At 55.3% G+C, this 13,401-nt stretch overlaps 1 protein-coding gene across 6 annotated transcripts in view; it reads right to left on the reverse strand.

Moving 5' to 3' along the window:
- Positions 1–1,389: 1,389 nt before the first annotated feature.
- HOMER2 (homer scaffold protein 2) overlaps positions 1,390–13,401 on the reverse strand; it is a 67,537-nt gene continuing 55,525 nt past the window's right edge. For 4 of the 6 annotated variants that reach the window (XM_036306318.1, XM_036306315.1, XM_036306316.1 and 1 more), the window contains 5 exons: positions 8,842–8,981; positions 5,939–6,095; positions 4,006–4,116; positions 3,290–3,370; positions 1,390–2,239 (listed from right to left, as the gene is read on the reverse strand). In XM_036306318.1, the coding sequence (XP_036162211.1) occupies positions 2,051–2,239; positions 3,290–3,370; positions 4,006–4,116; positions 5,939–6,095; positions 8,842–8,981 (678 nt within the window). In that variant the 3' untranslated portion in view covers positions 1,390–2,050. The remainder of the gene's footprint in view (positions 2,240–3,289; positions 3,371–4,005; positions 4,117–5,938; positions 6,096–8,841; positions 8,982–13,401) is intronic. The other 2 variants (XM_036306317.1, XM_036306314.1) reach the window with 1 other exon arrangement.

Genomic DNA, 13,401 nt, shown 5'->3' on the forward strand with positions numbered 1-13,401 from the left:
CTACAGTCACTGCTACGGAGCACAGGTGCCTTTAGCAACTCCCCTTCCTCTGACTGCGCTGCCTGAGCCTGCCGTCAGCTGAGTCGACCCACGTGGAGCCTTAGCCGGTGTGGGTCAGTGGATAGAGCGTCGGCCTGCGGACCAAAGGGTCCCGGGTTCAATTCCGGTCAAGGGCATGTACCTCGGTTGCAGGCTCCTCCCCAGGCCGGGCACCCCGCCCCCCCAGGTCAGGGCGTGTGCAGGAGGCAACCAATGGATGTGTCTCTCTCACATCGATGTTTCTCTGTCTCTTCCTCTCTCTTCCACTCTCTCTAAAATCAATGGGAAAATATCCTTGGGTGAGGATTAACAACAACAACAAGAAGACCCATGTTGAGGTTTTTAAACCCTGGGGCCCACTGTTCCTGGGCAGCCATGTGCCCGGTCTGCTGCCAGGTGGGCTGACCTGCCTGAGAAGAATCCCTTTACCCCCTGCCGGCCACAGGCCCAGCCCAGGCCCAGCCTGCCGTCTAGTCTCCGGCTCAGCCAGTGAGGAGCTGCCCAAGCTGTCCTGAGCCGCCTGGGGCTCCGGGGTAGGGCAGGCCAGCTGCGCCCTGCGTCTCCCGTGCGCCCTGCACATCCTGTGCCAGCCTGTGCGGACTCTGCTGAAGCTGTGCTCCAGGCCACCAGCCCTCCCTCCTCCTTCTCCCTGCTCCCTCCTCCCCTGTGCAGAGGGCTCAGCTCCATGGAGGGGGCAGCAGGACCTGTACACTCTCCTTGGAGCCCAGGTCACCTGCCCGCCCTCAGGCTGTGTTACATCTACCCAGACTCAGCAGGGAGAAATTCTCCCCATGTGGGAACCTCTTTCTAGAAAGGGAAGTTCTCTTAGTGGTTCACAGATCAGGTTCAGGCACACCAAGGCTCCCTTAGAAGGGCCCACGGCCAGGGGTTCAACCACTGTGCCAGTCCCTCCCTCAGCAGGACCTGAGGGGGTGGAGGCAGACCTGGGCCAAGGCCAGCCTCCCGGCTGAGCTGACTCTCCCCCGCTGGGCTGGTGTGACTTCTTCCTCAACTGCCCAAACCCAACATAGGATCCCAGTGGGCAGCCCGACCCCAGGGGCAACCCGTGGTCCTGGAATCCCAGCTACAGGCCCCACGACTAGAGAGTGAGGGTGGTCCCAGGGTCAGAGACCAGGGCAGAGGGCCATGGATGGGCGCCTGGGGCAGGAGGACTTCTTCCAGCTCCGGCTGCCTCCACGGCCACCCTCCCAGCCTCAGGGCCATGGAGCCAAGCCACGGGCTTGACCACGCAAGTGCGTTCACGCCTGACGCTGACCCAGGGCGCCAGGACGCTGGTCTGTCGGCAGGGACTCTCTGCTGGGGCTGGATTGAAACACTAAATCCTGGGCATGTGTTTCATTGAACAAGTATTTATTAAGCACCTACTGTGTGCCAGGCACTGTGCGAGGCGCCCTCACTGCATGCTGTCCCCAGGGCACAGCGATCTGCTCAGAAACGAAAACCAAGGAAAGGAGTGTGGTCGCAGCCTCACAACTGGGGCGGGATGAGGGGTCGGGGGTCAGGGGTCCCCGGGCCAGAGAGGCACCTCCCGAAGCCTGTCTCCTTTCTCCGGACAAGCAGCTGCTCTACCGCATCTGGGCAGCTACAGGGAGGGAGCTTTTACCTCCACGGCCACCCTGGGGCACCTGGGGGACATTCAGATACTCCGAATGCCGTTCAAAAGAAAAAAAAGGAGGTGTGATGGATACTCACGTTTGGATTAGAAAACTCATTTCAGCTCATGTGGCTGCAACAACCCTTAAGAAAGATATAAACATCCCTGCCCTGACTGCGTAAACGTAAGGTAGACCTAGTCTAGATTCCTGAGTCAGAATCTTCCAGTGGCCCGCAACCTCGAAAGGCCAGAGAAGCGAGAGGAGACTGCGATCCCGGAGGCCAGGCGGCACGGAGGTCTGGAACCTGCATGGACAGAGCAACCCCCGCAGCGGGACGGACGTCCTGGCCCGGCCGCCTCGCACACACCTGTGGCTCCCGCGGGGCCGGCCGCGCCCTAGTTGTCGGTGCCCAGCTTGGAGAGGCCGCGGCGGAAGTCGTGCAGGTCGTCGATCTTCCCGTCCAGCACCTCCAAGAAGTTCTTCAACTCCACCTTGAGGTGGCGCTGTCGGTATTTGCTCTCCTCAATGTCCATCTTCAGCGAACGCACTTTGTCCTCTAAGTTTTGATTGTCTTTCTCCGCGGCCTGCAGCCAAACCAAAGGAGAAGGGTCTGGAGAACAGCGAGGGGGGGCCGCTGAGACCTGCGACAGCTGCAGCCCGGACCTGTTAGGGCCTCAGCACCCAGACCAGGGCAGCTCAGCGAGCCCTTCGTTCCTGCCTGACCCCGGGCAGAGGTGCCCACAGACAGTGTGTGACCAACTCGGGGCCTGGAGAATGACGGTCCTACACAGAACGCAGAACTCGGACGCCTGCCCGGGGAGCCCAGTGCTAACCGGCCCTTTCACCAGTGCCCAGCAGAGAAAGTCTGAAATCCCAGCAGGAGGCATTTTCAGCCCCAGGCCCAGCCGGTCAGCAGAGGTCCAATCAGCTTCATGCTGATAACCTAACCTAACCAGTTGCTAATGCTGGGGCTCCTGAATTGAGAGCCTGGCTGTACACTCTCCTTGGGGCCCAGGTCACCTGCCCTTCCTCAGGCTGTGTTATCTACCCATTCTGATCCTTTTGTGATCAGAAATCTGAGGCCGGCCTGGCTGGCGTGGCTCAGTGGTTGAGCGCCGACCTATGAACCTGGCGGTCATGGTTTGATTCCTGGTCAGGACACATGCCCGGGTTGCGGGCTCGATCCCCAGTGTGGGGTGTGCAGGAGGCAACAGGTAAATGATTCTCTCTCATCATTGATGTTTCTCTCTCTCTCTTTTTCTCCCTTCCTCTCTGAAATCAATTAATTTTTAAAAAAATAAGTCTGAGGCCAGTGAGGGGTGTCTGCAAGGTCACGGCTGGGGAGTGGAGAGGTGGGACAGCACCCAGGTCTTAAGCTCTTAGCCCTTCCTTCTGCCCCGACTCCTCATTCCTCTGTGGTTCTGCAGAGGCTTCTGTGGCCTGGCAACAGTCACCTGCACTATGGTTGTGGCACAGGACACCTTTGTTAGGTGGAAAAGCCACAAGACAAATGCTGCTGAGCCTTCTCGGGGACGGGGTTGGGGGGGGTGGGGGGGTGAGGTGGGGAGGTGGGAAGGGACCTCAGGGAGGAGTCACATGACCAGTGCCTTCTGATCGGAGCCTCCCGCCCTTACCTCTAACTTCTCAGAGACGTATTCGCACTCTGACATGAGCTGAGGTATGATTTCACTCTGTTTTCGGAGATCTTTCAACTCCTACGGGAGAAAGAAATTTGAAAAAGCATGTGAAATCAGGTCAGATAAAAGGTATTCTTAACCCCCCCGCCCCCACCCCACCTTGGGCATCTAGGAATGGAAGCAGCTTTTGGAACCCGTGCTGTTTGCACAGATAATGAAGGTGATGACGCCAACACTGAACCCTTCAGATATGCTACACGCGCAATCGCACGATCGTACACCACCATGGCGGAAGGTCTTCTCATGCTTCCTGCTTTGTGGGTGGGGAAACTGAGGCTGAGAACGGGTTGGCAGCCTGCCCGTGGCCTCCAGCCTCCGTGTACTTGGCTGTCCTGCCCCCCAGAAAACGAATGGCTCTCACTGCACTAATTTGACAGCGGAGTTCAACTTCTGATGATACAGCGTCTAAAAAAGTTCCCAAGTGCCTGGTACAAAGTTCAACTCCCTCTTGGATCGGGGCGGCCGACCACACAGCACACACAGCGAGGAGGCCGTAGCATCTGCGCCCTGACGTGACTCCTGGCTCTGACTCTGTGCCGACGTCCGGGCAGCTGCCAGGGCCGTCACATGCCCAGTCGCCTGCTGCGCCCTTGGGGGGAGAGCTCGCCCGCAGGCCCAGAGGACAGCGAGGGGCCGTCAGAGCCGTGACTCACCGTCTCCTTCTCTCGGAGTTCGGACTCCAGCTCCTCGATCCTCCGCTTCAGCTGCGTGTTCTTCTCCTTCTCCCTGTTGATCTCACTGCACTGTTCTTCCAGCTCGTCAATCTTGGGGAAACAGCACAGAGGAGGCAGGGACGCTAGCTTACTTTTTTGTCATTAAACAAAAGATCGACACAGCTCTGTCTATGCGTCCTTTCTTTTTTCTTTTCTACTAATTCTCACCAAGGATGTATTTCCATTGATTTTTTTCAGAGAGAGGGAAAGAGAGAGGGAAAGACAGAGAGCAACATCGATTGGTTGCCTTCTGCACGTGTCCCGACCAGGACCCAGGCCGGGGAGGAGCCTGCAACCAAGGTATGTGCCCCTGGCCGGAATTGAACCCAGAACCCTTCGGTCCGCAGGCCAACACTCTATCCACTGGGCTAAACTTATTTCTTTTAAAATAAACCTGAAACTAGCCCACTTGTGTTTCTTGGAGGCTACAATCAAACTCCATGCGGCTCCCGGAGGGGCTGCCGGTCCCTTTCGGCAGGAGGTGCCTCACTCACCACCAGCAGAGCCTCCTGAGCCACCCAGCCCGGCCTCAGGATGCACGGGCTCCGGGCTGCCCTCACGGCCACAGGGCAGGAGCCGCAGGTTCGCTTTCAGGATTTGTCACGAGCAGGGGCCAGATGGCCCATGGATCCACCTGCTTCTCCCCAGAACGATTTACATCTTTTTAAAATTATTTTTATTATCAGCATAGAAATTTATTCAATTTCAAATGATTCTCCATCGTTTTAATCACATCCTGAATTATTCCATTTCATGGGTTTAAGCCAGCGGGGTAGACACCAGTGGCCACCAAGGGGGACGCGATGACATTTCAAACATTTTAAATCAAGACCTTTCCCTAGTGGTGCACACGGGCGCCTGGCCTGCAGGCCTCTTCCTGGAGGGGAACGGGGAGGGGTGGGGGTGGGGGGCAAATCCCCAGGGTGCACCTTTCTCTCCCTCCCCAGCCGGCTCCCTCAGAAGAACAGCCAAGGCCAGAGTGTGTGCGCAGAGCGGACGGCAAGAGTGGAACCCACGTGTAACACAAAAGCTCCACGTTGATGGGGTCCCCACAAGCGGCAGCAGCAGTCCCAGCAGGGAATGCGCTGGGTGCTGGCTGTGAGGACTGCCCAGAGGTGGGCGCACACCCAGCTAAGGGGCTGCTGGAGACGCCGCCCACCGCCCACAGGGGAAGCTAAAGCTCCTCTCAGCGGGCACTTCCTCCGCCCACCCCTGCCCTTGGGCTCTGATACTCAGGCGCAGAGAGAAGCTGGGCTCTTGGCTTGGAAAAAGAAAGAGAGGGCAATCGATCAGCCAGCCTGGGAAGGGAGCCTGTGGAGTCAGCATCTGGCCCGGAGCCCCTCGCTGTCAGCACTGTGGGCCTGAAAGGAAAACGCCACACCAGGCAGCTTCATGTGCCATCTGTGCCACGAAGACGGTGAGACAGAGCACGGCCTCCGGTGGCCCCGCTCAGGTCAGGTGGGCCAGGGAGCGTGAATACCAAGGTCAATGTGCCGTGTCCCCCTGTCGTGCCCACAGCCTGTGGGGTCAACGTGCTGACCATTCAAACACGGCCGGCGTGGCTCAGTGGTTGAGCATTGACCTATGAACCAGGAGGTCAAGGTTCGATTCCCGGTCAGGGCACATGCCCGGGTTTCAGGCTCCATCCCCAGTGGGGGCCGTGCAGGAGGCAGCCGATCCATGATTCTCTCTCATCACTGATGTTTCTATCTCTCTCTCTCTCCCTCTCCCTTCCTCTCTGAAATCAATAAAAATATCTTTATAAAAAAATAAAGTAATCAATCAGTTATTGAAATAGAGGGAGGAGGCAGCAAGTCTTCCTGCTCCCGCTGCCCCTCCCGCTGGCCGTGCCCCCCGGCCCCCCAGAGCTCACCTTGTGCCGCAGCCGGTCATTCTCGTCGCGGCAGATGGAGAACTGCCTCTTCCACTGCTCCACGCTGGTGGCGGACTCCTGCAGCGCCGTGGTCAGCCGGGCGTTGCTCTCCCGCAGGGTCTGCAGCTCGATCTCCCATTTCTTCACGTTGGCGGCGCTGCAAGGCAGGGGCCGGGAGGTGACCGGGAGGGCGGGCGCTGACCGTCCCCCTGCCCCGACCTGTGGGCTGGCTGGGGGAACAGGTGCCAGAGGGACTGGCCTGTCTTGTGTGGACCCGTCACCTGGCTGGGCTGTTTTTTTTTTTTAAAGAATCCCTTTAGAGCCCTGGCCAGTGTGGCTCAGTGGATAGAGCGTCGGCCTGCAGACCAAAGGGTCCCGGGTTCGATTCCGGTCAAGGGCACGGACCTCAGATGCAGGCTCCTCCCCAGCCAGGCCCTGGTCGGGACTCACGCACGAGGCAACCAATCGATGTGTTTCTTTCACATCGATGTTTCTCTCTGTCTTTCCCTCTCTCTTCCACTCTCTCAAAAATCAATGGATGAAAGTAAAAATAATAATAATAATAATAATAATAATTTTTAAAAAATAAAAACAGCCGTAGCCGGTTTGGCTCAGTGGATAGAGCGTCGGCCTGTGGACTGAAGGGTCCCGGGTTCGATTCCGGTCGGGGGCATGTGCCTGGGTTGCGGACACATCCCTGGTGGGGGGTGTGCAGGAGGCAGCTGATCGGTGTTTCTCTCTCTATCGGTGTTTCTGATTCTCTATCCCTCTTCCTTCCTCTCTGTAAAAAAAATCAATGAAATATATTTAAAAAACAAAAACAAAAACAAAAAAAATCAATGGAAAAATATCCTCAGGGGAGGATTTAAAAAAACGAATCACTTTAGAAATGCACAGAATTCTTAGAGAAGGAAGAGACCAAGCTCACCGAGTCAGACCCTGTCCCTCCTCTCCCCAGCTGACCCCTGACACAGAACGAGGACCGCTTTCTCCCTGAAATGAGCCTCGAGGTCAGAAGTTCTGAAGTGCTGGGCCGACCTGACCCCGGGGCCTCTGAGAATCTCATGAAAGCTCCTGGACTCTTTCGACAAGTTCCTGCATTCACCTTGGAGCCAAAAACAATAAAAAAAATTAAAAAACCAACACAAACCCTCCCTAGATTTAACAAGCAAACAGGTGATAATGGCCCCACTGTCACTGGTGCCTCCTCAGAGCCTTGGAAGCAGACCTGGCGGCACAGCAGGCCCAGGAACGCATTAGGCTTGGCCCTGCAGGCGGGACTCGAACGTCAATAAATCCAGGAGCCTTCGCAGCAACATAAACTTACATGAAGTGAATTATAGGAAGCGAATGAGGTTCTAAATATCCCAATGGCCCTTGGCAGAAAAAGGTCCCCCAGCCCTGCCTCGGAAGGAATCCAGACGTGAGAGCCGAGGGCAGAGGGGGCCATGACGGGGGCTCCCCCGAGGGCAGAACGGGGGTTCTAGCCACGGGTCTGAGGGACACCTCTACAGTACCCCATGTACCCGGGTTTATCTTTTTGTGGCTGTTGTTAATCCTCACCCGAGGATATTTCTCCATTGATTTTTAGGGAGAGTGGAAGGCAGAGGGAAAGACAGAGAAAGACACTGATGTGAGAGAGACACATCCATTGGTTGCCTCCTGCAGGAGCCCCAATCAGGGCCCAGGCCGGGGGAGGAGCCTGCAACCAAGGTACCTGCCCTTGACCGGAATGGAACCCGGGACCCTTTGGTCTGCAGGCTGACGCTCTATCCACGGAGCCAAACTGACCAGGGCCCAAGTTTATCTTTGACCCTGTGCTTCCAGTGAAGAAGTTTTAGAAAACAAACTGGAGTCAGGCTCCCCTCAGAGGCTGTTCGGTTTTCTGGCCCCTTTGTTTCCCTGCTCGGGGCCCAGGAATCTGCGTTCTGAACGTCTCGGGTGATGGGCAGAGCTTGCCCCACAAGCTGTCAGAGTCCTGGCTCCTGCTCAGCACGGCCTGGCAGAGGGGAGTTCTGCGTCTAACGGCTCTTTAAACAGTAGATGCAGCTGTATCTGGATAATCTGCATTATCTTTCATCCCACAGCCTCAGGACCGGGGACGGTGAGAGGAAAATACACACTTCCAGTTCAAACAATACGGACTGAAAAAATAGAAAGCATTATTATCTGATTAGTTCCAGGACTGATGATGTAGAACTGAAGCTGATTTGGGGAAATGGCTTCCCCTCATTCCTATAATTCACTTCTCCACTAAATTGGGATTTCAAAACATTGATTTTTAGGGCTAAAATGTGTTCATTCAGGCAGTACGCTGCGACGTAAACAATCAAGAATAGGCCCCGGCCGGCGTGGTTCAGTGGTTGAGCATCGACCTAGGAACCAGGAGGTCCCAGTTCAATTCCCGGTCAGGGAGCATGCCCGGGTTGCAGGCTCGATCCCCAGCAGGGGGCGTGCAGGAGGCAGCAGATGCATGATTCTCTCTCATCGTTGATGTATCTCTCTCTCCCTCTCCCTTCCTCTCTGAAATCAATAAAAAATATATTTAAAAACAAAAAAAATCACACAATCAAGAATAGTCTGATAGGTGTCTGATGAGAAAGAAAAAAGACTGGTCACAGTTCTGTCCTTTGAAACCCTGACAAAGCCCACAATCCAAAACCGGGGGCTGGGTCTAAGGGTCACGGATGCCTGGACTCCCAGGTCAGGTCACAGGCATTAAGCTCCGAGAACAGGCCGGGCCGGCTGAGTGGAGAGGCGGGTGCCAACAGACGTGGCCAGCGTGTGTGATGTGGTCAGCGAGGCAGAGAGCAGCCACGAGGCCAGCCGGCCGGCTTCCCTCGGCCGGGAGGTGAGACTGGCCGCCAGAGAACCAGCGTCTGGTCTGGACTTAAGCCCCTTACCTCTGCGTCAGCGCGATCTTCAGCTTGTTGTTCTCAGACTTGAGGTGGGTGTCCACGGGGCTGGCGTGAGACGCCTTTTCATCGTCCGTCCCGTTGACACTGGATGCCTGAGCAGAAGATGGGGTTTCACACCCAGATTCCTGGCCAAAGTGAATTATCTCACACGTTACTGCGGGTCCTCACAGGGGCAACAAGTCAGGCATACGAGACACTGTTTCTGAGGGTGGGAACCACTCGTCTGACCGACACGCAGCAGCAACGAACATGTCAGAGACCATCGAGAACCAAGGACAAGGCCCAGGGGGGGCCACAGTGAGCTCAGAGTCTGGGCGCTTCGCGGACCAGCGAGCACCTGGGGCCATTTTACTCACACTCTCCAGATAACCCTAACACACCCGGATACCCGGTCTCCTTAAATAGCACCGGCAGAAGCCACAAATTAAAAGAGGAGGAACGAGTTATAACGAGGGAAGAGAAAAACCGTTACAGGCTGAGACAGCTTCAGCATCCTGGCGCTGCAAAGGGGAAGATCTACACGCATTAAAAGAACAGGGACCGGCTCTGGGTGCCTGTGGTCTCCATGACTATTTAGCGTGTTATGAATATTCTGAGATGCTTTCTGTGATAAGTCATCCCACATGGTGGTGAAATCTCATCTGGTCTTGGATAAGCTCTCAGCAAGATCTTATTTAGCTTCCAATATGCATAATGGCAAAAGGAAGGAACCGTGAAGGGAAGGATGTATAAATCTGACTAACTCTGCATTCCTACCTTGCAAAAAAAACGCCATAAACAAAACTGAAATGCAAATAAAAACTTGGGGAGCCTGGCTAGCGTGGCTCAGTGGTTGAGCGTCGACCGATGGACCTGGACCAGGAGGTCGAGGTTCGATTCCCAGTCTTCACATGCCCGGATTGAGGGCTCGACACCCAGTGCGGGGCGTGATTCTTATCATTGATGTTTCTATCTCTCTCTCCTCACCTCTCTGAAATCAATAAAACTATATTTAAAACAAAGCCTTGGGGAAATATCTTCTGCTAAACATTTGCAGATACTAAAAGCTAAATATTAATACCATCAAGCCTTGGGTGTCAGTCTTGACTGCTCCAGGCGCCCAGGCCTCCTGGTTCCCCTCCGACCAGCTGTCTCCGCCATCCATCCTTCCCCTTCGCCCTGTGGCTGCCCTGCCAGGCCATCCTCACCCACAGCCTCCTCACAACCCTCTGTGGCACCCCGACTTCCTTACCACCCGCAGGCAACCCTCATGGCAATTCCAGATCAACAGTCATAAAACACCTCCGATGTCTGCCAACTACTCAATAATGAATAATCTATAAGAATAAAAGCGTAATATGCTAAATAGACTGAACAGCTGAAGGACCTTCCAGACATCATTCCGGATGTCCTTCTGGATGAAGCTGCAGCGGGGGGTGGGGGGTGGGGGGGTGGGGAGGCAGAGGCAGAGGTGGTTAGGGGCGATCAGGCAGGCAGGTGAGCAGCTGGGGGCAATGAGGCAGGCAGGCAGAGTAGTTAGGGGCGATGAGGCAGGCAGGCAGAGTGGTTAGGGGCAATGAGGCAGGCAGGCAGAGTGGTTAGGGGCAATGAGGCAGGCAGGCAGAGGCAGTTAGGGCCGATCAGGCAGGCAGGCAGAGGCAGTTAGGGCCGATCAGGCAGGCAGGCGAGTGGTTAGGGGCGATCAGGCAGGCAGGTGAGCAGCTGGGGGCAATGAGGCAGGCAGGCAGAATGGTTAGGGGTGATGAGGCAGGCAGGCAGAGTAGTTAGGGGCGATGAGGCAGGCAGGCAGAGTGGTTAGGGGCAATGAGGCAGGCAGGCAGAATGGTTAGGGGCAATGAGACAGGCAGGCAGAATGGTTAGGGGCAATGAGGCAGGCAGGCAGAGTGGTTAGGGGCGATGAGGCAGGCAGGCAGAGTGGTTAGGGGCGATCAGACAGGCAGGCAGAGGCAGTTAGGGCCGATCAGGCAGGCAGGCAGAGGCAGTTAGGGCCGATCAGGCAGGCAGGCGAGTGGTTAGGGGCGATCAGACAGGCAGGCAGAGGCAGTTAGGGCCGATCAGGCAGGCAGGCGAGTGGTTAGGGGCAATGAGGCAGGCAGGCAGAATGGTTAGGGGCAATGAGGCAGGCAGGCAGAATGGTTAGGGGCAATGAGGCAGGCAGGCAGAATGGTTAGGGGCAATGAGGCAGGCAGGTGAGTGGTTAGGGGCAATGAGGCAGGCAGGCAGAATGGTTAGGGGCAATGAGGCAGGCAGGCAGAGTGATTAGGGGCAATGAGGCAGGCAGGCAGAGTGGTTAGGGGCAATGAGGCAGGCAGGCAGAGTGGTTAGGGGCGATGAGGCAGGCAGGCAGAGTGGTTAGGGGCGATCAGACAGGCAGGCAGAGGCAGTTAGGGCCGATCAGGCAGGCAGGCAGAGGCAGTTAGGGCCGATCAGGCAGGCAGGCGAGTGGTTAGGGGCAATGAGGCAGCCAGGCAGAATGGTTAGGGGCAATGAGGCAGGCAGGCAGAATGGTTAGGGGCAATGAGGCAGGCAGGCAGAATGGTTAGGGGCAATGAGGCAGGCAGGCCAGCGGTTAGGGGTGATCAGGCAGGCAGGCAGGCAGGCAAGCGGTTAGGAGCCAGCGGTCCTGGATTTCGAGAGGGTGCAGGCTGGGCTGAGAGACCCTTCCCCCCGCCCCACCGTGCACTAATTTTGTGCACCGGGCCTCTAGTTAAATTAATAATAAACTATCTGCTTGTGAAGAATTCCAGGTCTTTCCCAGTATCTGCAAGTGCATGGCTGTCCCTCCCACAGTGCACCTCACTCCCAGCCCCACTGTACCCTGGCCACCTTGCTGTTACACCTGCTTAATCCCAAACCCAAATCCCTGCTCCTGACGTTGGCTTTCCCTGTCTCCACACAGACAACCCTGTCCCTAGATCAAGCCTCCTGCCCACCACGACATACACCAATCTAGACATCAGGAAGGCAGGCGTTTTTATTTCAGGTCACAACAGGTCCCTCTCTTTTGTTGTTGTTAGTCCTCACCCGAGGATATGTTTCCGTTGATTTCCAGAGAGAGTGTACAGGAGAGGTAGAGACAGGGACAGAGAAACAGCAATGTGAGAGAGACACATGGACTGGTTGCCTCCTACAAGCGCCCCAACCAGGGCCGGAGATCTTACCTGCAACCAGTGTATATGCCCTTGACCGGAACCAAACCCAGGACCCTTCAGTCCGCAGGCCGACACTCTACCCACTGAGCCAAACTGGCTAGGGTCGTGGTCGGCAAACTGCGGCTCACGAGCCACATGCGGCTCTTTGGTCCCTTGAGTGTGGCTCTTCCTAAGCCTTAGGACAGTGATGGCGAACCTATGACACGCGTGTCAGGGGTGACACGCAAACTCATTTTTTTGGTTGATTTCTCTTTGTTAAATGGCATTTAAATATATAAAATAAGTATCAAAAATATAAGTCTTTGTTTTACTACGGTTGCAAATATCAAAAAGTTTCTATATGTGACATGGCACCAGAGTTAAGTTAGGGTTTTTCAAAATGCTGGCACGCCAAGCTCAAAAGGTTCGCCATCACTGCCTTAGGAGTACCCTAATGAAGTAAATAACAATGTACCTACCTGTATAGTTTAAGTTTAAAAAATTTGGCTCTCAAAAGAGATTTCAATCGTTGTACTGTTGATATTTGGCTCTGTTGACTGATGGGTTTGCCGACCACTGGCCTAGGGCAAACAGGTTCTCCTTAGTCAACCGTCACACTGTTAAGTAAAGGGACTACTCGACAGAGCCACATCTCCTTGGCTAAACCAGCTGCTGGAATGCCATCTCCCATCTGACTTTTATTACAAAGGGAGACAGAGCCGAGGGCTCGCGGGCATCACTCAAGCTTTCTCTCCCACAGGCACAGGCACCTGCCCTTGTCACTGAGCATCCTTCATGCAGCCCCACCTCCCACCGGAAGGGAAGCAGCTGCCCTGTCACTGGTCCTGAAACACAGCGACCAGAGAACACCTCCCGGGGGCCAGGGACATGCGTTACCCTCATCTCAACAAATACAAGTTTCCTATCAAAATACATCATCCCAGGCCAGGCCGGCGTGGCCCAGTGGTTGAGCGTCGATGTATGAACAGGAGGTCACAGTTCGATTCCCGATCAGGGCACATGCCGGGGTTGCGGGCTTGATCCCCAGTAGGGGGGCGTGTGCAGGAGGCAGCTGATCCATGATTCTCTCTTATCATTGATATTTCTATCTCTCTCTTCCTCTCTGAAATCGATAAAAATATATATTTAAAAAAAATGCATCGCCACATCCTGAAAATGTCAGGAGTCTCACAAATGCATGTCCTGTCCACCTCAGTGTGAACAGGTCAAAAAAAACCTTCAAGATGCCCTGGGCTATACGTGCATAACCCATGGGCACAGACGATAGTGTGGTAAAGGCCTGGGGTGGGGAGGGCACTAGAAGGGGTCAGTGAGGAAGTAAAAGGGACATATGTAAAACTTTCAACAATAAAGATTTTTAAAAAGTAAGGAACTCCATAGGGGGCAAATGCCC

This window comes from Myotis myotis, unplaced genomic scaffold, assembly GCF_014108235.1.
Source record: "Myotis myotis isolate mMyoMyo1 unplaced genomic scaffold, mMyoMyo1.p scaffold_m19_p_40, whole genome shotgun sequence".
In the NCBI taxonomy this organism is placed as follows: domain Eukaryota; kingdom Metazoa; phylum Chordata; class Mammalia; order Chiroptera; family Vespertilionidae; genus Myotis; species Myotis myotis.